Consider the following 24573-nt stretch of genomic DNA (forward strand, 5'->3'; position numbering starts at 1 on the left):
TGGAGCGAGCAGGGCCCCAGGCTGTTCCTGGGAGAATTGGGAAGTGTGGGGGGGAAATAATAACAATAATAAAACCTCAGCTAAGCTGATTACGGGGACAAAGATAATTTAGAAATCAGCTCCACTGGGTGGGAGTGGGGGGTGGGGAGGAGGGAACTGGACACAAGAGGTTGGAAGATTTGGGGAAAGTGCCCTTTATATAAACTGTCTTTGTTCCTGGACATCATAATCCTTGGGAGGGACCAGGTTCACTCCTTCGGATTCCTCAGCTCCTTCCATCCGGAGCAGGGGGTACAATCAGGGATTGTCCAGAGCGGGATATCTGCAGCAGCCTGCATTCCAGAGGGCAGGCTGCCTAGCCTCACATCTGAGGACGTCCCCTCCCCCGCGGCTCCCGGCTCCCTCCTCCCCTCCCCCTCGGACACTCAGACTCCAGCATTTTTCACATACCTCTCTTTCCACCTTGATCTTATAGGACTGTCCATATGTGTTTATACATCCGTCTCCCACACCCATACCAGAGGGAGACAGCCTCATGCCCAGGGACAGGATCTCATAACCCTTTTTATCCCCAGGCTTCGGAACCCACAAAAAACAACAAAAGCTTGCTTCCAGAACACAGGCTCTCTCTTGCGCCTGGGCTGGGGGCTCTTCAAAGGCTTCCATTCCAAAACCTGGAGCTCACTTCCTTGCAGAGGTTTCAAGACTCTCTGGGCTCAGCCCCCAAATGTACACACAAAGCTAACCCGGCTCACCACCCTCTAGGAAGGAACCATTTGTTTCCCCAGAGAGACTGACTAGCCTCAGATTCAGTTATCTGTGATGCTTCAAGGCCCTCCTCTCGTTTATCTGCCTTGAACTCTGCCTCCAGGAATCTGTATCTTATAGCCAAGGTTTCTGGAGAAAAAGATTTCCTCATCCTCCCAAAGTTTCCCCAACTCAGGTCACGGAGCTAAGACTTCCCACAGCGGAACTGACATTTCTCTTAAGGCTTTCTGCACACTCCTGCCTGGTCAAACCCTGATTATCCTTGTTTAAATTTTGAATTACTTTGCATTTTTCTTTTTGAGACAAGGTCTGGCTACATAGTCCAGGCTGCCCCTGAACTCACTAGGTCACCCAGACTGATCCTGAAGTCAACTGCAATCCCCCTGCCTCAGCCCCCCAAGTACTAGGATTACAGGCTTGTACAGTCACACCATTAGTACATACTCAAACTCTGATGATCTACGGCATTTTTTTGGTTTGTTTTTCTTTTGGATACAGGGTCTCACTATATAGTTCAGACAGGCCTTGAACTATGTAGCCCAGGCTGGTCTTAAACTGGAACTCACAGAGATCCTCCTGCCTCAGCCTCTCAAGTGCTGGGAGCACAGGCATGCGCCACCACACCTGACTCTACCTCATTTGTTTTTTTAACTGAAGGGGTTGTAAATTTCTGCAACAACTCCTGCAGATAGAGATTAAGGGTGGTGGTACATGTACACAACCCTAGAATTCCAGGTCTCAGAGGCAGGAGGATCTCCAGTTCAAGGCCAGTGTAGGCTCAAGACCCCGAAAATAAGAGTTTAAGAGAGAAGGGTTTGATGAAGAATGAGAAGGAAACCATAGCTGTTTTTAACACACCCTTTGTCTTCTTAAAAGTTGAAAGTCCCTGACTCCCCACTTCTTAATGGGACAGTCTTTGACCTGGCCTGGCCTTGCAGGTCTTCTAGGGTGGAGCCCACCCTGATTTTCACCAGCCCCCATCCTGGGTTCCAACCAGCTTCAACACACCTGCTGGCTGGCAGCCAAGCCTTAGCTCTGGAAGTTTGGCCAGAGTGGTGATGCTATTGCCCCACCTCCCACATTCATGCCCACTTCCTCCAGGGAGTCCTTTCTGGTCACCTCTGCCCACAGCTAACTTGTCCTCTCCTGCACTCGCCAGCTCCGACCTGTACCCGATACCTCCTGCTCTGCATTGTTTATATTTTAGCTTTTTGGAGGAGAAGGACCATGAGCTATCATTTTTTAAAATTCTACAAAATTCTTATCAGAACTGTATGTTTTGCACAAAGTAATACGTATCTGTTGATTTAAAAAAAATGAGTCGCTCTCATTTTATGGAAGAGGAAACCAAGGTTAACTGATGCACATCTAAATCATGAAGATCCTTAAGAGCAGAGACAGTAATCTACTCACTTTACAATACTGGCACCTGGCACAGTCTTGTGCGCTGCAGCCCACCTACAGGACTGTGGTCCCATGAGATTATATCACCTTGTGACAACGTAGCCATCTTAGCTGATGAAGGTACACTTTGTGATATTCACACAATGAGAAAATCTAACAAACCATTTCTCAGAATGTATCTCTGTCATTAAGCGACACATGATTACGTTTCTGCACAGCTAAAGGAATAAAATCCATACTCTTTCCACACACCTTTCGGTCATGCCTCAAATTGCCTCAGAAGGAAATACACGCCAAAGAGAAAAAGCAACCGGTGCTGTCCCAAAGAACCTAATTTCTAAGCCAGACTGGAGTGGGAAAGCCTGCTGATAGCCCCGTTGGGCCCTGAACACAACCTCAGATACTAAGGTTCCTGCTGTTCCTTCCTTACCTCAACACCCAGCTCCCACAGCCTTCTGGGAGATTCTCCCATCACCTGCCCAGAGGCAGCCCCCAGAGGAATGAAGCAGCAGCAGTGTCACCTGGGAAAACAATGGAATTTCCTAGGGTGTGCTAGAGATTTCCATCCCTGGATTTAAGACTATCAAGAGGAGGCAGGCTGGCTGCAAGGCCCATTTATTTCAATCTGATCCCAATTTTCTTAAATGGGCTCAAGAAGGGCAGAGAGGGATGAGGACCGCAGCCCCTGGAGATGACAGAGGTTAATACAAGTTGCCTAGGAAATTAAACCTGGAGGGAGGAGAAATTGGGAGCTCCTTGCATGTGGGAGATGGCTGATGCATGGAGAGAGAGAACATGGGGTGGAAAGAGGGAAAAAATGAACTTCAGCTGCATCTGGGAGCTAGAGAAGGTTTCATCCTGGGGACTCCAAGAACTCAATCAGGTTCCTACTGTCTGAGAATCAGGGGTGGGAAGGTGCCAGGTCAGAGAACAGGGAACTCAAGGCTCTGACTTTCTCAACCTGGTGGCATGCACATCGATCAGAGAGGATGCAGAGCATGCAAGGCACGACAGAAAGTAGCGCTTTCCAAGACCCAGGAGGGCTGCCAGGGCAGAAGGAAAACGATGCACAGAAATGCTACACTGCTGCACACCAGGGCACTGGTAAATGCAAGGCCCAGGGTAAAGGCAGAGACATCTGAATGGTGAGAAATGGGTGTGTGCAAGTACATGCTCAGGCATGTGTGAATACATGCATGCACACAGAGTGAGACTGTGTCCCTGGGGCACACAGCAGCAAGGCATGATAGGCAGGGTTGTGTTTCAGGAGCTTCCTTCGAGATCTATCCTCTCTGGGCACCCCAACTTCCCTGCTTGCATTCCAGTCCTGGCTCTGTCCCTGTTTGTCCATCTGGAAAACGGGAATAATAACACCTATCAGACTATTGTTGGTGTTAGGTGAGTTACTAACCTACCCAAAACACCAAGCAAGCCCTCTACAAAAATAAATAAGCTTCCTCCCTCACTCTGTGAGAGTTCTTTCTCTTCCGGACTTCTAGGACTACCTCCCTTGGCCTCACATTTTCAGGATCTAGGACACAGAAAGCCTCTTTCTCCTCCTCCACTGAGGACCCACCCACCACCATACCCTTTTCCAGGTCAAAGCCCCTCCAGGAGAGGGGACAGTCAGCTGGCCTGAAGCCCTTGTGAGAAACCAGATAGGAACTGGTAGTCAGCTAGGGGCACAGCTTCCTCATCTCCAGACACATGGAAAAGAACTTTCCTACCCTCCGATAGGAAATGCTCCCCCAAATTAGGGGAGATTAAAGACCTTGCTTCCCATCTCCTCCCTCCAGCCCTACTTCCAACCTTCCCATCCCATTTAAGGCATTTATCTTCTCCAGGACTTCATTTTCTCATCTATTAAATGGAAAAATAAGAACTACCTGTCCTGCATCATGGGATAATTTACCGAAAGAGATGGTACACACAATACCGTTGCTAACAGTTGAAAGAAACACACAGATCGGAAGCTAAAAAAAAAACTAAGGTGAGCAAGGCTGGGCATGTAGCGGAGTGGTAGAGTGCTTGCCTAGGATGTGGGCGGCTCTGGTTTCATCTCCAACACCAAAAAGCAAAACCCCAAACCAAATAACTACAAAGCCCAAAACTCAAAAGATAGGACAAAAGTGATTCTGGCATCACAAACACACACTCTGGCAGGGGCAGTATTTACAATCCTACCCTCCACTGACTAAAACTTGTTTGCTGACATCTGAATTTAGCCTCATAGATGATCCAATCACCCAAGCAAGGTAGGGAGGTGGTGGTGGGCTTGGCAGACCTGGGCCGAGGACTGGAGAAAGGGGCTGTGGGAAAAAGGAGAGGAAGAGGGCCGAGCCCTTTCCCACATTGCAGACTTTGTAGTGAGACACAAAAGGTTTGAATCCAGGAGCTAACACCCTCAGCAAGTTACTTACACTCTCAATTTTGATTTTCTTATCTATAAAATGGCAGTAACATTAAATTGAAAACCACACAGTAGGGATTCAATAAAAGGTCATTTTGAAGCTTTGGTGCCAGAGCTGAACTCCTGTGCTCACTCTTCACTCCCCTAGGCCAACAGGTCCCCAGGGCACAGGCAAAGGAACAAGCCACCCAAGACCCTGGCCTCCTGCATGCTGGGCACCAGGCTGATGCGGCAGTGGAACCTGGAGCACCTTGCCCTAAGAGTCTCCTTTGAGCAGGCCTTGAATGGCAAGGGGTGTTCTCCAATTTGTAATTCATGGACCTTTAAAGCTGTGTTTAATATTAGAAGCAAACACATGTTGCTACCCTTATTTGTCAAGTAAGTCCTTTAAAAAAAATCATTTAGTAACACAGTTATATCAAAGAAAAACAGTTTAACACCAAAAACTGTAGGACAGAATCTCAAAATAAAGGGCTGTCTTAAATATTAGGATGAGTTTCCCTTTATGAGAATCCCTTTTCCTCCCAGCTCTCATTCTGCCACAAACCAGGAAAAGCCCCGTTCTTGGCCAGCATCAATCCCCAACGGCACATGGGACCTCTGAACAGACCTAACCTGTCTAAACCTCAGTTTCTCATCCAGGAAACAGGATACTTTCAGGACAGATCTCAGTGTCGCTGTATAGATTAAATTAGCAAATGCTTATAAAGTAATTAGCACCAGTGCTCAAGAAATGATTTGTATTATTTCCAGACTCTTAACATGCTGCCACCTCAGCACTAGTGTCCCTCCTCACTTCACACAAAAACCCTGGCTCCTTCTCATTCAAATGCCACTTCCACTTTGCCCTCCCGGATGCTCAAGTACCTTCCTCGGGCCTTTGTAGAGGTCTCCACTCCGAGGGAAAACTGTGTTTTCTCATTTGGGTCCATCATAACTGGCTTCTGTCCATGAGAGATGAAGAGCAGAAGCTAAATGAACCCCAGGACCAAGAACAGGGGAGACTGGGGATAGGAAACACAAGGAGAATTATAGAGGAATGGCCAAACAGAGTTGTTGAAGCAGGTCCTGAGCACTTCTGTGCCCAACACTGTTCCACATACTCTCCATGGATTTACACATTTAATGGCCAGCACAACTCTCTGAGGGGTTATTACTACTCTCACTTTATAGGTGAGCAAACTGAGGCACAGAGAGAGCACGTACCTCACTCAAGCTTGCATGACTACCAAGGTGGGAGAAGGATGTGAGCCTGTGATTTAATCCCCGTTTACTATTTCTACTATTACTTCCCTCTGGCACTGCAGCAGTCTCAGCAAATCAATCCATTGATCAGATATCTAAGGGGCACTCACCATAAATACACAGGGCCAGTCCTCGAGGACATAAGGAGGTCCTAGAGGAGTCTGATCAGAGCACAAAGTTCTCTGCCTGTGTGTGTGGTGGGGGGTGAATGGCAGGGAGCCCCCTCATCTTCATGCCCCACCCTTGAAGAACCACAAGCACTCAATCAATCACCCAGACCGACTGGGTGACTGAGGCCCAGGGCTGTGGCTCCTAATACTTCCTTAAGGTCTCCCTTTGTGCACAAGGGAGAAGGTACAGTTCAGTCAAGGTCAAGGAGGGGGACCCAGTACCCAGATTTCTGCCTTTCTCCCTGCCTCTTTCCCAAGCTCAGGGCCCTGCTCTGGCAGAAGTGGGACATCTGGAGTGTGTGTGTGTGTGTGTGTGTGTGTGTGTGTGTGTGCGCGCGCGCGCGTGCGCAGCACGGGAAAGGGAGGGCAGATTCCCAACTACTCTCCCAGACTTGCTGTTCTCTGCCAGAATGTAGCTGTGCTCTGGGAGCTAAATACTGGGAATTTAGGAGGCCCCTGGGCCTCTTCCCTTTACCCCTCATTCCCCTCAAAGGCAGTGGCGCGAGTGCCAGGGGGAGCTCTGGGGGCTGGAGGGACAGATTTTTCTCCTATCCCCACAGTCACCCTCCTCTGGAGGCAGCTCCCGCCCCAAGCCCGAGCCCGAGCCCAAGCCGGCCTGTCATCCCACATTGCTCTGATTAGCTATAATCTTTCTTTTTCAATTTCTCCTCCCCAAGATGAGGGAGCGAGAAAATCTCCCAGAAAATGAATAAATATTTCAATTTTCGGCGCAATCAGTCTGAGGAGCCAGCGCATGATGGAAACGGGGAAGGATAATGGTTTTCATTTAGATAAGATACAGAAAATTATTTAGTGAAAAATGAAGATTGATGAAGCCCATTGAAATTCTTTAAAATGCGATTTTTATTTCTCAGCCTAGGCTGAATCTCCCCTTCCCAGCTCCTCTGTTCCCATCAATTTTGTGGCTTTCTCTGGTCACCTTCTCCCCTTCCCCACAGAAGCTGAGGACTGGGGTCTGACAAGGCCGCCCCCTTCCTCCTCCCTCCTCCCTCCTCCCAGCCCCTGCTGAGCTTCCCCCCCAACACTCAGTGGAGATTCCCTCTGCCTCCTGACTCTCCTTGCCCTCTCTCCTTAGCATCCTCTCCCCTTGGCATCCTCTCCCCTCACCCCAAATACTTTTGCACACTTTCAGGAGGCTTTGATTTCACCCATGTTGTTGGCAGGGAAGTTGGAGTTGTGAGGCTCAGCGATCCCTAGCCCCTTTTTCCCTTCCAAAGGGTGAACAGCACACAGCACATTTCTCTCTGAAGGTTTCTGTCCCAGATTCAATCCACATGTCTCTCCCGTTTGCTAACTGCAGCTTTTGTTCCTTAAAGCTCATTCATATCCATGTTGCTGACATGTGAGGGCTGCAGGAGGGGCAGACACCGGCTTGCCCCCAACACATACCAACACTGACCCCCTTCCCCTCCCCCTCCCCCTCCCCCTGGCCAGCAGCCCTGCTGAACAAAGTCAGAACTTAAGTCATCTTTCCAACTTTCTGCCAAGCGGGGCCTGGCCTGCCAACCTTGGGGCAGGCCTCCTCCATTCCCTCAACACTACCTCCTCCTTACACCACAGATGTGCGCCCTTCCCACATCCTAAGGGTGTCAGGGTAGGAAAGAGGAATCAAGGGCTGCTGGCCCCACCAACTCAAGAGGCTTCACCTTCAGAGCTGGGGAGTGGCCTGGTCTGGAGAGGAGGGGTCCAGGGAAACATAACACCCCCAAACACACACCCACAAACCAGGAAGGGATCAGAGAGCAGGACAATGCCTGGGGCCTAACCATCCTGGCCGACTTCTCTCTTCCCAGACCTCCCCCCCCCCCGCAAAAAAAAGACCATCTCCTCCATTTTGTAGACTGTACATCTCCGTAAGTGTCTGCCTCTGTGGATGTCTTTGTAAGTTTCTTTGTTTGCTCGGGGTTGGTGTGTGGGGGAGAGTGTCTGTGTCCTTGTAAGTCTGCCTGCGTACACGTACTGTGTACATGAGTTTGGAAGCTGGTGTGTGTGGACCGCGAGAGTGTTGGGTTTGGGAGAGCAATCTGTCTTGCTGGGATGTGTTGGCGTCTTTGTGTATGTGTCTGTCTCTGTGTGGGGGAGGTTTGTGAGGATGTCTGTGTCTCCGTAGGTGAAGAGTCTGTCTCAGTGTCTGTGACTGCTTTACGGTGTTTATCAATTTCTGTGTATCAGCCTCATTTTTCTGGGAGTAGGGGGGGAGGAGCTCAGCAGGATCAAATCTTCCTCGGAGTCAGATCCAGGAGACAAGAACCCACTCCCACAGACCCTGGCCCTGGATGGGCCCTTGATCCCTCACCCTCGCCCAGGACACGGGAACATCTTCATCCCTTTCTACCGCCCACTCACTTCCCAGTCTGGCCGCCAGTTCCAAAAAAGCCCCAGAAGGCAACACTTCCCTGGCCCCACCGGGGTGCCAACCTTCCTCACGTGCCCCCTCCGTACCAACGTGGCCTGCAGCTGTGTTCAGAACTCCACTCCCCACCGGACCCCGAACCCCACCTGAGGCCCCCCATTCCTCCTGAGGGGGCAGCCCCGGCAGCTGGAGCACTGTTCGCACTCCGGTCCCCCAGGGGCCTGGCTGAAGTGGGGGAACCCGCTGCACGTCTTCGGGAGAGCCTCGGTTCCCAGCTTTCCGCGCACCGCCCCCCCCTTCCAAATCTGAAGCCCCACCCTCTCCCCAGCCTTCCCCTTATCCTGGTCCCGGGCGTCCGGATCGCCTCAGAGGCTCCGGCAGAGACCTGGGGCGCCCGGGTCCCTCTTTCACTCCGACCCCGGCCCTCGTGGCCCCAGCGCTGTGCGCTCCGGCGCGGCCAGAGGAAAGTACTTGGGCAGAGGAGCGGCGAACTCCGCGTCGCCCGCCCCTTGCCTCCGCGCCTCCCGCCCCGACTCCGCGCCGGAGCCGAGCCCCCGCCTTACCTTGGGAGAAAGTGTCGGAGAGGGCGAGGATCCAGACGAGGAGGCTCAGCATGCTGCCGCCCGAGCTGGGCCCGAGTCCGTGGCGGGGAGAGGAGGGAGCGGGCTGGGAGGGAGCCGGCCCCCGCCCTGCACACCCGCCCTGAACACTCGCCCTGCACACTCGCGCGCACAAACTCACTTTCCTCCTCCGCGCAGCGCTCTCCCCTCCCGGCCTCCTCCAAGGCCCGCCCCTCCCCGGGCTTTATCTCCGGGGTCTCTTCCGTCTCAGCGCCGCGCTCCCTCCTCTCCCTCCCCTCCCCTCCCGCCTCGCTCGCTCCCTCCCTCCCCCTGACGTCCACTCTCCCCCGACGGCGCCTCCCTCCCTCCTTCCAGGCCTCCCTCCCCCTTGCCCCCCCACGCTCTCACACTAGGGCGCCCAGCGCAGCCGGGGGAGCCGAGAGAGCGCACAGGGCGAAGGGATGGGGACCCCACCCACACAACCACCGCCCCCTCCCGGACGGACCCCGCCCGGGACGCGCGGGGGGGGGGGGCAGGGACAGAACGACCATCCCGCCCCAGGACGACTGCGGGATGGGGAAGGGTGTGAGTGTGAGTGTGCTTCGGTGTGAGTCTGGGAAGGGGGTGGGGAGTTAAAAAGCTTAAAGACCTCTTAAAAAAAAACCCCACACCCAGGTTATAAACTCAGACACCTCCCCCCTGTTAAGAATTCCCGACTAGTGGATAGAGGTCGGAGGGGGAGGAACATTCATCCCTCCCCACCTACAAGACCCGGAGCTGGAGGACCTTCTTGGACCTGCCTTGAGCCCCGGCGGGGGCCGCGGCCAGCCGTGATGGGGCCGGGCTAGGCGCGGGAGTCCTGAGCGGCCGCGAAGAGGCGCAATCCACTCTTCCCCTATCCATCTCGGGCATCTCTGGTGCTAGGGACGGGTGGTTCGACGGCGTCCGAGGCCCAGGCCTCTCCTGCCTCCCGCTCCGAAGACAGCCGGAGAGCGTGCAGCCGGAGGATCTCTAAGCACGCAGGAGTTGGAGATCCTCTGGGGTCAGAGATGGAGGAACTGGGAAGGGAGGGGATTCCCGGTGAGTATCTGGAGGGGATTCTGGGGGAGTCTTGAAGAGCCCAGTGTGACGACCAGCTCCGGTCCTAACCCTCTGACCAGACCCTGTCCAAAGGGCTGCTGTGGATGCCCGGAGGCCTGGGCCCTGGGGGATGAAGCGAGAGAAAATAAGAGTTAGCGGAACTGCACAACTTTACAGCACTATTAGTCCAGAGAGGTCTCCGCCCCCGACCCCCCAGATTCCAGGTCTCCTGGGTTCCTAACACCCCCCCCCAAAATTTCTCCATTTCGACCCAGAGCCAGGCACGTGGCTCTCTGGCGTCCTCTGCTGGTGTGAGATGGCCACAACGCCTCTTTCCAGAGGATCCTGACACTAGTCTGAGCGGTCCAGATTCATGCACACACAGCTGAGGACGCAGAAGCGCAGACAGGAAAACACACAAGCTCAGATTCAGACGCACGGTGTGCACGAACCCAGAAAGTCCTCCATATGTCCGAAAAAAATATGTACAGGCAAATACATAACTTAAAAATAGACCCCTATGGGCCAGGGCCAAGAACCCGAGTTCGATCCCTGGTACCAAAAAAAAAAAAAAAAATAGAGCCCTACCTAACCTAGAGATACAAGAATACAATCCCAAACACGCAAATACACACCAATACACAGACGGACAAGGGCCTTTCATTTATTCATTCATCAATCACGCCTTCCACAGACATTTTTCCGGTGCTGTGTTCCAGTCACTATCCTAGGCTTTAGGGATACAACAATTAAAAAAATAAACAAAACCCTCCCTTTTACTGTGTTCTGGAGGGTAGAGAGAGGTCATAGAAAAATATAAAATACACCAGGTTATGGTGAATGCTATGGAAGACAAGGCAGGATAAAACGAACAAGAAGAGAAAGAAGGGAGCCAGGAATTGCCATTGTAGGAGTAGTCAAGGAAAACTGTTCTGCTAAAGTAACGTTTCAGCACAGACCTGAAGGAATTAAGGGCTTCAGCTACTCAGGCATCACATCTGAGGTAGAATATAGCTGATAAGTGGGGACAGCAAGCTCAAAGGTCCTGGGGTAGGATTCAGCAAGTAATCAGCCTTTTCCCTCTGAATGGAGGTGTATGTAGGGGAGGAATGGCCCAATAGTGATGTAAAAAGGTAAGAAAAACCCCTTAAGAGAATGGAGAATGTGCTTAGCTTAGTGCTTATTGCGTGTCTTTTTGGGCTTCCGTTATGTAGGTGTAATAGCTATTTTGAGAGTAAGGAAGGCCTGGGCTGTTGAAGGTTTTAACCTCCCTTGGGCTTTCTACCTCCTTGCAACAGAGAAGCCAAATTTCTCCAACTCTCTAACAAGCAAAACAGCAATCTCACCTTTCTTCCCTGGTCCCTTAACTTTTCTTCCCTCTCTCCCTTTAATTCCAAATTCTCACCAATTCAGTGCCTCAAACTCATTTCTCCAGAATTGCCTCCACACAAGCCACTTAGCATCCCAGACCCCAGAGTGTAAGACCCCATCCCCACCTAGTGATCTTCACCGCCAGTGCTGCATTAGAATCTCCCAGGGGGCTTTTAAAAAACAGTTCCAAGGCCTACCCTAAAATGATGAACTGTTCTGGAATGCCGCCCATGCATCAGGGTTATTAAATATACCCCCAGGTAATTCAAATAGGCAGCCAGGGATAAGAACTACTGAGCTAAGCAAACCTCTGCTTTCCAGGCATTGCCCTCAGCAAACCTGCACACCACCAAGAAGCCCTGTCCTCTTCTTCCACCAGCATTTCTTCTATTATTTGTCCTACATCACCTCCCTCCATCAGGGGCAACCCAATTAAACTTCCTCAGCTCTGCTGCATTCTCATCTCTCCAGCACTAATGTTCACAGCTCTGCCTTACTGGATTAAACAAGTCTCCTGGAGTCTAATTACATAACTATCAAGTAGGAGCATCCTGGGGCTGAGTCCCCAGTATCAGGTCAGTGCAATGAAGACAAAACCTATGTCTTTTTCATCAGACTAAATGTGTCTCCTTAGGACAGGATATCTGCTTCCCCTGTTGTGTTCAGTTTTGTTGTTGTTGCTGCTGTGATCAAATACCTGAGAAAAATAACAGACAAGGAAAGGTTTATTTTGTTGCTCAGGTCCTGAAGTTTCAGTCCATGGCCAGCTAGCTCCATTGTTTTAGGCCTCTTTTGAGGTAGAAACATCATGGCAGAAGAGCATGGAAAGAGGCCAGAGGCCCGATTTAGTCCTCAAAGTCATGCCCCCATTCCCTTCATTGATGCCCCGTCTCCTTTTCTATAACCTAACAATGCCATCAAAGTGTGATCTCACCAATGAATCAATCCACATGGTGGAGTTAGGACTCACAATTCAGTCACTTCCCCCCAGAGCCCACCATCTGGCAGCCAAGCCTTTAGCACATGAGCTTTTGAGAACATTTTAAATCCAAAGCATAACATCTGCAAACTTTGGGGCTCCCTGAAGGCAAGGACTATACATGTCCCTTTAGTCTAGAGCCCTCTGGGGATAGAGAAAGAATGGGATCAACCCATCCATGAGGTAGCAGAGTGACTGAGGGCAAGAAACATGGACACTGAGATCAGACAGGTGGGGTTTAAATCCAGGTTCTGCCCTATACTTGCTGTGTGATATTGGACTGTTGATATACTTAATTTCTCTGATCCAGAGTTTGTTTGTCTGCAAACAGAATTAATGATAATTGCTTTTTAATGAGGAGCTATGTTTTGGGTGTCTGGTGGTCTACAGAGTGGCAGGACTGGGGGGCTGTGGAACCTTTAAGAGCCAAGGACTGCTGGGAGGTCCCTCAGCTACCAGGGGCATGAAGTTCTTGTGAGGGTTCCCTTCATAGTTCATAGCACAGGGATCTTCAGGAAGGAGCAAGCTCCCTCTAGCTTCATATTTGAGAGGTGACCCCTCACCCCCACAAGACACTCCTGCCATGGTGTGACATCATCAGCTACCCTCTCAGGGGCTGTCTGATCTTGAACCTTCACAATTATGAGCTCAATTAACCTCTTTCCTTCATAAATAGTGTGTCTCATGTACTTGGTAACACAGAGTTGACTAATACATGAGATTATTGTGAGGACTGAGCAGTTCAATATCCATGCAATTCTCAGAGCAGTGTTAGGCACACAGAGAGCCCTCAGTAAATGCTAGCTGTGATTATTTTTGGTTTTGGAGTTCCCTCAAGAAGGGACCTTCTGCCTCTTCTTCCTGTGGATTTGTCTCCATCCCCTGCACAGAGCCCTGCCTAGACAGAAGCATGGAAGTGTGGAAGCAGTGCTAGTCATCCCAGGGATGCTACTTCACCTAGAAAAAATAGAATCAGTCAAAGGTTATATATGGAGCTAAGAGAAATATTAATAATATTTTGAGCACAAAGGCAAAAAAATCAAGAGGTCAGGGAGTAAGCAGGAAGGCAATTTATGACCATCAGCAGGAGAAGCCACCTTGAGAGACAGAAATGAATTCTTTGTCTCAGTGAGGGCTAAGAACAGCAGAACAATTCTGTAAATTGTCCTCTTTCTCCCTAGAGGAGGTGGAGGATTGTGTCCTTGCTGCTTATCAGAGACAAAGGAGAGAAAGGCCAGGATCTTGATTTTCAGCCTGAAAAATAATAATGACCCTAAAAGGGATCTTGAATCCCTGAAGGTGAGAGAGAACAGGAGGGCAGCTTTCCTCTCCCCCTGCTGCAAAGACTGTAGCCCAGAGCATGGGAGATGTACCTGTTCTCCAAAATCCTCCCCACAAAGCTGGCTCTTCCTCATTCCTTCGCCACTTTAGCATCTCATGGTCCAGGTGGCTGAGAAGATCCTTCTGGATATCAGGCCTGGAGCTTCCTGCTGTTCACCACTCTCCCTAGTTTCCCTTTTCCTTAAGATGTCCAGCTTTTGAGGTATACGAGCACAAGGGCAGAGACAAGGATTGCCTCAATGGCAACAGGAACAAACTCCAGTCTGCCTAGTGAGGACAGCAAGAGAGACAGGAGGAAGAACAGCCATCAGTCCAGGAATCCTGGACCATTCCTTGTGGTCCAGGATCCCTGAGCTGGCTACAGCCGGGCTTGTCTTCTCTGTAAAGTATAACTGGCCCCACCAAAGGAGCAAGAAGGGACATTCTGTATTCTGTGCCATCAGACTGGTGGATATTCACCTCAGATTTGCCAGGTGGGCTTGATATCTTGTGGAGGGCCAGATGAATGTTATCTGTCCACTCCCTGCTCTGTGCAGAGAAAAGGTGTCCCAAGGAGGCCAGCTCCTTGGTGCCAGGAGGAAGCTTAGCAGAAATCAGGCACCTTGGGCAGCAATGGAGTTGTCAAGTGGCCATCATTGGTTCCCCACCCCCCCTTTTCTGGTACCAGGATCAAAGTCATGACCTTGAACTTGCCAGACAGGCAGACAGGCGCAGCGCCACTGAGCTACACCCCTTGCCCAATCGTTGGTCTCTTGAAGAAGGGAAAGTAGACCAAAGCAGTCAGGCTCCATGGAGGGGCTTGGGTGTTAGAGAACATGTAATAAGGAAGCAGTGCTAGTATTGACAAAGAAGGACTAAATGCTGGAGCCCATAAGGACTATTTGCAAGGGAGGACTGTCCATAATATGTAGGGAGAGAAGATTTGGATATGTTGAATCTGCTCTGAGGCAGGGTCTTAGAAAAGATAACCTTGGAAAAGGCATGCACCCACTATGTGTGTTTGCCCTCCACCAGCATTGCCTGTGTGAACAACTGTGATCCCTTCCACACCACCCATTTTCAGTGCCTCGTAATCCAGCTCCAACACGAGGAGACAATTTGTGCTAAATGGACCAGTTATCTCTTATTAGGTTTAATGAGTGTTTCATTGTCAGAGCTCACGGGGATTGGAAGATCTCTGCTTCCAATGACAGGCTGTGTTCAGGAGACCTGCTCAGGGAGAGAAGAGGGCTAGTTTTGGGGACCCTAGACAGAGGCACAGTGGTGGTGGTGGTGGGGAGAGTGGGAAAGACTTAACTAGGAAAAGAACGAAAAAGAAGAAAGTAACATGAATTAATGGCCCAAATGCCAAGCTTCAGAACTGGACATGGTGAAATGATCTATCAAAGGTCTCTCTCTCTCACACACACACACACACACACACACACACACACACACACGTCACATTAGAGCCAAGAACAGAACTCAAGCCTCTTTCCTCTCAGGCTAGGACTCACCTGCATGTCTTGCTAACTCTACCTTTCCTACACCTGTACCCCAGATTCATCCCAAATGCTTTTATCAGCAAAAGCTCTCCGTACACTCAAACGGCACTGTCCATTATGTAGCTCTGGTCTTCTGTAGATCTTTGAAGACCAGAGAGAATCAAGTGACCAGAAAGCCAGGGACATTGATGAGATGTCTCATTTTTCTCAGGCCAATGATTTTAAATTCCTTAGATCCCACCCTCATGACCACTGCCTCTTGACCTTCAGCATTCTCCAGTGCCTCCTTGGAGACCTAGAACCACCCATCATTGAGTTAATAAGTATTAGGAATGGGCTACAAGGTAATGGCTGATCTTTGTATCCAAGCTATAGATGAAACTGAATAGGTGTCTGGGATTATGGCCTGATGTTGTATGAAGGACACTGAACATTGAATAAGGTTCATATGAATGAACTATATGGGTTAAGCTTACTTAACCCCAGTTCTAAGAGGTACTATTAAGACACAAACCTTAACAATGTCACTCTAATCCTTACAACTCCCAGTAGAAGCTTGCTAAAGGTTTTGGTAAAGATTAACTAATGAGTGTATACATCCATTCACCCACTCGTTCATCCTTTAAAAACTTGTATTAAAAAGCTTCCCCCATACCAGGCACTGGGCCAAACACTTGAGATACAACAAAGAATAAAGCACTCTTACTTTTTCTCCAGGCACTCACAATCCAATGGGAAAGATGGACAGATGAGTACAACAGTTGGGAAGAGCAGAACTAGAAAAATGCCTATTGTTTTTTTTAAAAAAGAGTACAGAACAAGAGTCCACTAGGAGGCATGAAGAAACTTTTTCTGGAGTTGAGAATTGAAAATTAGGGTTTTCAGTTACAGTGTGAAGTATGGCTTTGGATAAGATAATTCCCTTCTCTGGGCCTCAGCTTCCTGCTAGCCTGATACCCAAATGGTACTCATACTGTGCTTCTAATAGAGAGCCAGGGATGTTCCCTGGAGATGCCTACTGTGGAGGGCCATGAGGTCCATACCAATGTCTAAGAACTGTTCTTGCAACTCGCCAGGTCCATTCCCTCCTTAGGAATTCCTGCCAAGATTCTTTCTGAGACCCAGAGTCACGGGGCCATTTCCTGACTCCCAGCCCTTCCTGCATGACAGCCATAGTCCAGGCAGTGGAGCTTCTCTCTGCTGCTGCCCCGATCTCCACTTCCATGCCAGGGAACAGGCCTTGCAGTGCCTGCCAGACTGGGTCTGCCTGCTGGCTCGGGTGGCATTTCCTAAATGGACAGATGGAGAATGTTGGTTTAATGTCTCTCCAGTGCTTCTAGCCCAGCCTCCAGGACACAGCCAGCAACAAGCTCCTGGCAGGCAACAGCACTTTCCTACCTACACCAGCCCTTGGCCCTGAGCTTCCATTTTCCTCCATCCCCATGCCTTGGTCCATCCCATGCAGAGCCCTGGTCTAGCCCTGGGGACTAGATCCAAGGGAAAGCAGATTCAAAGGGAAAAGGTGCCCTTGCACCAGAAACAAAACAACAAAACAGAAAACTCCAGCTGCTCCTTCCATGGTCCTCTTTCAAGAGTGGCACCACCCTGCATGGTGTGGTTTAAACCAGACACTTGCCAGTCTCTACTCACCACCTTCCCCCCTTTACATCCTGCTGGTTTTCTTTCTCTTTCTTTCTTTCTTTCTTTCTTTCTTTCTTTCTTTCTTTCTTTCTTTCTTTCTTTCTTTCGACAAGATAGTGGTCCATTTCCTTCCATTCCACTATCACCATCTGGTCCATGCTGTGTCACCTCCTCCTACTTCGACCGCTGGCAGTGGCCTTTCACATCTGTTCCTGCTCCTTCATTGGCAGCTCCATTTCCTGCAGTCCCAGGGATCTTCTCAACTCAGATCTGATCACATCACTTCCCTCTCAGAACTCACCCAAGACTCCCATTGCCCTTAGGAGCAGACACACCATCCTTGCCTTGGCTCCACTGCCTGGCAGGAATAATACATCTGCCCTACCTCCCAGCCTCAGGGTGTACTATTTCTCCTGTCCTTTGTACTCCAGCTCCACCAGCTTCTCTGAGTCCTTGGAGCTGGCCATCTTTCCCCCATGGCAGGGCCTCCACACATGCTGTTAGTTTGCTTGTGGTATTCTCCTGCCTGGCCCCACCCCTGACTCGCCTCTGTACTGGGTCCTGCTTACCCCTCAGGCCTCTCCCTAAGCATGGTAGAAGCCTCTCTACTGCCTCCTGACAGGTTAGATCACCTCATTATTGCCCTAAGCGCTCTCTCTTTCCTCCAGTAACTTTGGGCACCCTTGTAATTAGCATATTCCCTGCCTATTTTCTCTGATGGACCTGGACCCCTGGACTAGTGGAGACTGTGCTGGTTATGCGTCCCTGCTGTCGCCAGTACCTGGCACCATGTCTGCTCTTAGGATTTAGGAAAAGAGAGAGATGTCTCTCATTCTGAGTTCTGTAAAGCATTCCATGGAGTGCTGAGGGAGCTAGGCTCCATTTTACAGAGCACAAAGTCAAAGAGCTACTAATTAGATACACAGGAATGTCCCAAGTAGACATCTGATAAGTTCCAGGGAATCATCCTTCCAAGGAGCTGAACCTTCGAAGAAGAGCAGAAATGACATAAAAGTTTATCTTCTGTTGTTCAGGATGAGTGTGTGTGTAGCAGACACTTATTACCGCAAACCTGAAAAAAATATTCCCCAGGAACAGTGAACAAAGCTATAAATATAGCCAAGCATCGGGTGACATCCCCTGAGCACAGTGCAGCGATTTATGGCCAAGTCACACGGCCCTAAAGTGTATTTATAACGGTGTAACTCACTAGTGCTTCTCCTCGCCTGCCTGCCCTCCCTTACTCCCCTGCTCAGTGGTGGCCACACTCCTTGTTCTTCCCCTAGAACAGGATGGCGAAGCCCAGCCCCTCCTTGGAGGTACTTTTATGAGATCTGAGGAGTGGAGCTGTTGCTCCAAAAACTGTGCATCCGAGAACGGGATGTGTCTGCCTTCGAGGTGGCTCATGCCTGTAATCCTAGCTCTCCGGGAGACTGAGGCAGGAGGATGGTAAATTCAAACCCAGCTTGGCCACTCAGTAACTTAGGGAAGAGACCCTGTCTCAAAATTTTTAAAAGAGTGGAGGGTGTGGGCATGGCTGAAGATGTTCCTCAGGGTGAAGGCCTTGAGTTCAATTCTCAGTACTGCAAAAACAGACAACAAATTAATTAAATTAAATTTTAAAAAGAGCTGGGGATATAGCTCTGTGCAAAGGCCCTGGGCAATCCCAAGTACCATAAAAATAAGTAAATAAATAAAATTTTTAAAAAGGGCTGGGAATTTGGGTGTTGTGGTGCATGCCTGTAATCTGAGCACTCAGGAGGATGAGGCAGGACGATTGTCATTAGTTCCAGGCCAGTCTGAACTACATAGTGAGACCTTGTCTCAAAAAAATCAAAAATAAAATTGAACAAAATAAAAAGACAGCTGAAGATACAGTTCTGTGGGAAGATCTAGGTTCAATGCCCAACACATGCACACACGCACACACACACACACACAACCTGTCATCATTCATGTTCCTAGTGAATTTTGAGCATTTAAGTAAGGAATTCAAGGTCTGGCCTTCACCTACCTTCTGGCTTGAGGGAGAGCTTTGTGCTTTATTCAGCTTTATTCACATGCCACATGGTCCCTCATTTCTAACCCTGTAATGTTTGCTAAGACAGCCCAGGGGTTTGTACCTCTTGCCTCTTTGTCCCTGCTTTCTCCTCCACCCAGGGACTTTTCTCTCCAAGTCTCCAGTCGAAACTCTATCAAGGTCCAGCTCAGATGCAATATTTTTCCTAAGCTACCAACTGAATGAGGAGCCTTTTGATTCTCTGCTCCATGCCATTGGTGCTCTGTTCCACATGGCTGGCCACCTGTTTACTATGACAGACGCCTGCAGTCTTGAAGCCTGAGAACCTTCCTGCATGCGTTGAGTTTCCCCTCAGAGTCTACTCAGGATCCACTAAGAGAATGTTTTTCAATCAAATTTCTGTCCCTTCTCTAGACCCAGTCCCCTTTTATCTTGTATGACATGGCTGGCACTCCAAGAGGCATTGGACAGGTGTTATTTTCAATTGTTACAAGGGACATGTTATCATTCTCTCTTTTGTGTAGGGAAACTGAGGTAAAGAGGGAAGGTCAAGTAGCTCACCCCCAAGACACATAGCAAGTGTCAAACACTACCACATTCTTTCTATTCCTGGAGCCCTTGGGCTGTGTGTTCTTTAGCCAGATTTCTATCTAATGTCCAGGGTTTGCATTCTCTCCTCCGAGAACTGCTGGCAGCCCACCAAGGGCCTGCCTCTTTGTGGCTGTTTACTGTGGTTATCAAAGTGGAAGAAGCTTGTCAAAGATCCCTGTGAGGGAAAGAAGCAGCTCCAGGCCCTGTCTGTGTTCTAGGACGTTCTTCTCAAGGCAAAGAAGCTCATAGCCATTACAAGGAACAGAGGTGAAGTCACCTGTCAGCTGCTACTCCTCACAGTGCTGATCTCCTCTCCTTTCTCCACCTTTCTGCCTAGATTTTACCACCATCTCTGTTAGACTCCAAATGGAGCCAGAAGCAAAGGTGAGTGGAGAGTTTCCTTTTTTTTTTTTTTTTGTACTGGGGATTGAAATCGAGACCTTGTGCTTTCGAGGCAGGAGCCAGAACCACTGAGCTAAATCCCCAGTGAGTTTCCTTCTTACATATCATGAAAGGCTCACCTTGGGGAAAAAATTACATGCCTTTCTAATTCATCCTGAGCTAAGTCACCAGCATGTGGCCTAGAACTCTCAATAAAATCCAAAATAGCCACTAAGAAGTGATTTCATTGAAAAATTGCTATGAATATTATTGATAAGTCTTCTCTCTTCTATTATTGCTTATGACGGCAAAGTGACTTAAAAAAATGGTGGATGCTATGGAGATTCTTCCTCACTCTACCTCCTCCTATAACTTCACCTATAACTCCAAGTTTGGATACAGAACTCAGCACATCCATACACAAAGAGAATGAATTTGAGGAAGTTTACTTGTGGTGATACAGCTTCTTTTTCTTGAACTGTGTTTTTAGTTTTGAGGAATGATCTCATTAAGTTGCTCAGGTGGGACTCAAACTTGGGATCCTCTTATCTCAGCCTCCTTGAGTGCCAAGATTACAGGTCTGTGCCACCATGCTCAGCTCTTTCTTGAATCTTTATTTCAGAACCTTGAGAACTGCCCTATTGCTCAAACTTTCCCTGGTCAATGAGTTCATATGAAAATGTGAGAGCTTCCACATCCTGCTCCCTTACCCTCTGTTTTTGACACTTTCCTGTTGCTAAGATAACAATACCTGGAGGAGAGGTTTATTTTGGTTCATAGTTTCAGTCTACGGTCAGCTGCCTCCAAAGGCAGAAACAGAATGACAGAGTGGCATGGTGGAGGAACAGGTGCTCAACCCATGGCAGGCAGGAAGCAGAGAGAAGTGAGGAGTCAGGAAGGGAGCTACACCCTTCCAGGTCAAGACCCCAGGGACCACCTCTAACAGCACATTCAGCTCTGATGTCATCAGTGGATCAACCCACTTATCAGTGGATAGTGCCCCCGATCCAGTCATTTTCCAGACACATGAGACTTTTGGGGACATTTTATATCTAAACCATAACACCCTCACAACCCCCCAACGTATTTTAAGTGAGAATTGGGTTAATACCTTAACCAAAGGAGTAAATGCCTGGCCCTGTAATTATAGACCCCTTTATAAGGAGGAAGCATTTGGGGGATATTCCAGAGAGACCTTCTAGAGCCCCTGATATTACACCTAATCTAAGAGTCTACAGCCAAACCTCTCCTAAAGTTAATGAGACTCACTCATCTGGGCCCTTTTAAGGCCCTGGGTGGCACCTGCTAGTAGTTCACAGGGTTCTGCATAAGAGATGCAAGAGGAAGATACTGTAACCACAACTGGTTCACTCTGTTGCCTCTTTCCATGGTGATTTCCTTTCATTCTGCTTCCCCACTCATGTCGGTGGTGAAGGAGCCATGGCTCCTAAAGTGGTAAAGGAGCCAGGCAGGGGGCCTGGTCAAGTGGAAGCTGCATTGAGGAAACAGCTAAAGCTGGATTAAAGGGTATGTGAAGTAGCCTACAATTAATTGCCTGTGTCTCCAGGTGTTGCTCGCTAGACAGCATCATGGCAGGTAGATAGATGCAGGACCCAGGGGTCCAGGTGGCAAGAACACTACCTCCAATGGCCAGACCTGGAAGCAGTGCTTAAATGTATGGTGCCAGATGCCAAACTGTGGGAAATTCTCCTACTCATCAAATGTAGAATGCTGTGGGCTGTGGGCTTGGTTCTTTCTCATCGATGGCATTGTCAAAATGGAAGTTCTTTCCTGCCAGGAGGCTACTTACTGTGTTTTCTTTTTATTGTACTGAGGATTGAACTCAAGACCTTTCCACTGAGCTACATTCCCAGCCCCCCTCCCTATTTAGACAGAGTCTCACTAAGTTGCCCAGGCTGGGCTTAAACTTACCATCCTCCAGTCTCAAGTTCCCAGAGTTCCCCTATATTTTTGTATGAAATTATTAGATAAAAATTATTGACATTAAGAAGTTGATTATAACATGACACTCAGATTATCCCCGAAGAGACATTTATTAAGAGGATGGGGCAGTTTTCTAATAGGCTCTTGGATTCTTTAACAATCCAGTTAGTGAAGAGTAGTGATTTGTGTGGATACACTGGGAAAAGTTTTACATTTCTTGGTGATTTGATAAGGATAACACTCATAAAACTCGTAATAGGGTGCTGCAACAGGACAAACTAGTTGGTGACTATTATCTTTGAAAACAACTATTTAAGATTTGCTATTATATAAGAAAACTTGAACTACCCCAAAACTTCCAGTTTAACTATGAAAAAAACTTGTGGAGAGCTTTTTCTTTTTTTTCAAACCTGAATCTTTTTTTTTGTACCAGGGATCGAACTCATGACCTTGTGCTTGCGAGGCAGGCGCAGTGCCACTGAGCTAAATCCCTGGCAATCAAATCTGCATCTTAAGATATGGTATTACCAATAGCAATTTAAAAGTTGAAAGACAGGGCCAGGGATTTAGTGCCACTGAGCCTGCCTTGCAAGTGCAAGGTGCAAGCGCAAGGTCCTGAGTTCAATCCCTGGTACCAGGGAAAAAAAAAGTTGAAAGACACTTTTAAGAACTATCAATAACAACAACAGTAAAAAATTTAATCAGCCATGCTAGAAGAAAACTAAAGGAAGGAAACTGAATTATCTTTTTGCTCTATCTATAAAACACATTACAAAATCACTATGAAGTATCACTCAAAGAGTCTACAGCCAAAAGAAGTACAAATCATATCCTGTCAGGCAGTCAATTAATACAAATTATGTTATTTTTCTAAATTTTGAATGATTTTTAAAATTTGCCCAGTTTTAAACATTTATAACTGGTTATGATGCCTTTTCCTATTTTATTTATTTTATTTATTTTTTTGGTACCAGGAATCAAACTCGGGTCCTTGCGCTTGTGCAGCAGGCGGTGAAACCACTGAGCTAAATTCCCCGCCCCCTTTTCCTATTTTAAAAATAAAATTTCACTTTGTACCTAATTTTGAATTCTTTTTCTTTATAGGAGAAACTCCCAGTCCGCATAAGCTTCAGACCCCGTAAATTGGACCTGCCCCTGTCTACGGAGTTGGTGAGCTATCAAGGCAGAGTTGAACAGTAACAGTAGCCCCACTTTGCCTGAGCTTTTGCTCTGGGCCAGCACTGTTCCCCGTGCCCCACAACCACACAGACAAGGAGGTGCCAGGTGGCCTGCCCAGGGTCATTCAGCCGGCGGCGGCTGCAAAGCTCAGGGCAACCCAGGAGCCTGTTCCCGCTGTTTCCTCACCGTCCTGGACCTGACAGGGAGTTTGGAATCCCACACCTTCGCAGCTGGAGAGCGTGCCTCAAGGGCCCAAAGGGGTCCACCAACTGGCTTGAAGACGCACAGCTGGCAAATGGTAGACACAGGATTCATTCGACAACTCACAGGCCTCAGAGTTCTCCCTCCCACATCACCAACTCTGGCCTGAGCCCAGGGCCCCTGGCAGTCACTCTGGGGCGGGTGGAGGGGACGCTCGGCAGGTGTCCTCCAAGGGCAGCTTGGGGTTGGGGGGATTGGCACAGGCTGGAGCTCAGGGAGAGATGCTTTCAGGACTCCCATGTCGCCAGGGGCAGCAGCCAGCGACTCAGCAGCCCCCACCCCTTCATCAACTGCAAGATAAACTGGAGCCACAAAAGGCCGGGGAGGGAGCCGGGACCCAGCTGCCAAGCAGGCCCAGTGGCAAGGAGAGAGGGGTGGCGGAGGGAGGAGGAGGAGTGAGGGGGACCCAGAAGCAGGGGGACCCCCAGATCGCCCTGCCCTGCTTTGGGCACAATGGGCTGTCAGACGGTGGGGAGGGACGGGACCCCTCGCACAGCCCCCTTGGCAGAGCCAAACCTGCTGTGGTAGAATAGGGACACTGAGAATGTGGTCTTGGGTGAGGCTGGCCAAGGGGGGAGTGGGGTTTTGAGAGAGAAAGGAGACAGTTGCTGCCTTCTGCATTCTCTCTCCATAGGAAAAGTTCCTAGCTCCTCTTTTCCAAGCATTCCCCTCTCCTTTGTCCCAGGAGCCCCTGTGCATGTCAGCAGTGCCTTCCCAGTGTGGCCTGGCCCATCCTGTGCTCTGAGCTCACCTCTTTGCTGAAGAAGCTGGCCCCTGCCCTCCAGTCCCCTTCTGTCTTACCTTGTCAGAGCTGCTCTTAACAAAGCTCCATAAAGCCTCTGGCCCAAACAATACGATTGATTTTCTCACAGTTGTGGAGGTTCTAAGTGTCTGGGCAAGGTGTTGCCTCCCCAGCTTGTGAGTGACTTCTCACTTTGTCCTCACAGGGTCTTCCCTCTGTCCTAAGTTCCTTTTTATGTTTATGTTCTGTTTCGTTTTCAGTATGGAAGGATTAAACTCAGGCAGGGCCTTCACACTGAGCCACATCCCTGTACTTCTTTTATTGTTTTGAGATAGCATCTAAGTCACTAAGTTGACCATGCTGGGCTTGAACTTGTGATCCTTCCTGTCTCAATCTCTCAGGGTGCTGAATTTGCAGGCATGCACCACCACACCAACTTCATTTCTTCTTCTTTTTTTTTTTTTGGTAGTAGGGATTGAACTCAGGACCTTGAGCTTGTGAGGCAGGCGGTGGAACCACTGAGCTAAATCCCTGGCCCTTTCATTTCCTCTTATTGAAAGGACATCTGTCCTATTGGGTTAGAGCCCACTCTGATAACTTATTTAACTTAATTATCTCTCTAAAGGCC

The 24573-nt window shown here is 49.2% G+C and overlaps 1 protein-coding gene and 1 long non-coding RNA gene across 2 annotated transcripts in view; one reads left to right on the top strand and one right to left on the bottom strand.

The window, feature by feature from the left end:
* The window catches only part of Kirrel1 (kirre like nephrin family adhesion molecule 1), a 97564-nt gene extending 88377 nt beyond the window's left edge, over positions 1–9187 (bottom strand). Inside the window, exon 1 of the mRNA XM_004858768.4 lies at positions 8935–9187. Within this exon, the coding sequence (XP_004858825.1) occupies positions 8935–8986 (52 nt within the window). The 5' untranslated portion in view covers positions 8987–9187. The remainder of the gene's footprint in view (positions 1–8934) is intronic.
* Positions 9188–9247: 60 nt separating this feature from the next.
* LOC110344732 (uncharacterized) lies at positions 9248–23565 on the top strand. Its single transcript, XR_002387505.2, has 3 exons — positions 9248–10011; positions 19776–19822; positions 22868–23565. It is a non-coding gene; the product is annotated as an uncharacterized LOC110344732 (long non-coding RNA).
* The last annotated feature ends 1008 nt before the right edge of the window (positions 23566–24573 follow it).

The sequence above is a fragment of the Heterocephalus glaber genome, unplaced genomic scaffold (genome assembly GCF_053883595.1).
Source record: "Heterocephalus glaber isolate CG9 unplaced genomic scaffold, H.glaber_assembly_v1.0 deba00001561, whole genome shotgun sequence".
Classification (NCBI taxonomy): domain Eukaryota; kingdom Metazoa; phylum Chordata; class Mammalia; order Rodentia; family Bathyergidae; genus Heterocephalus; species Heterocephalus glaber.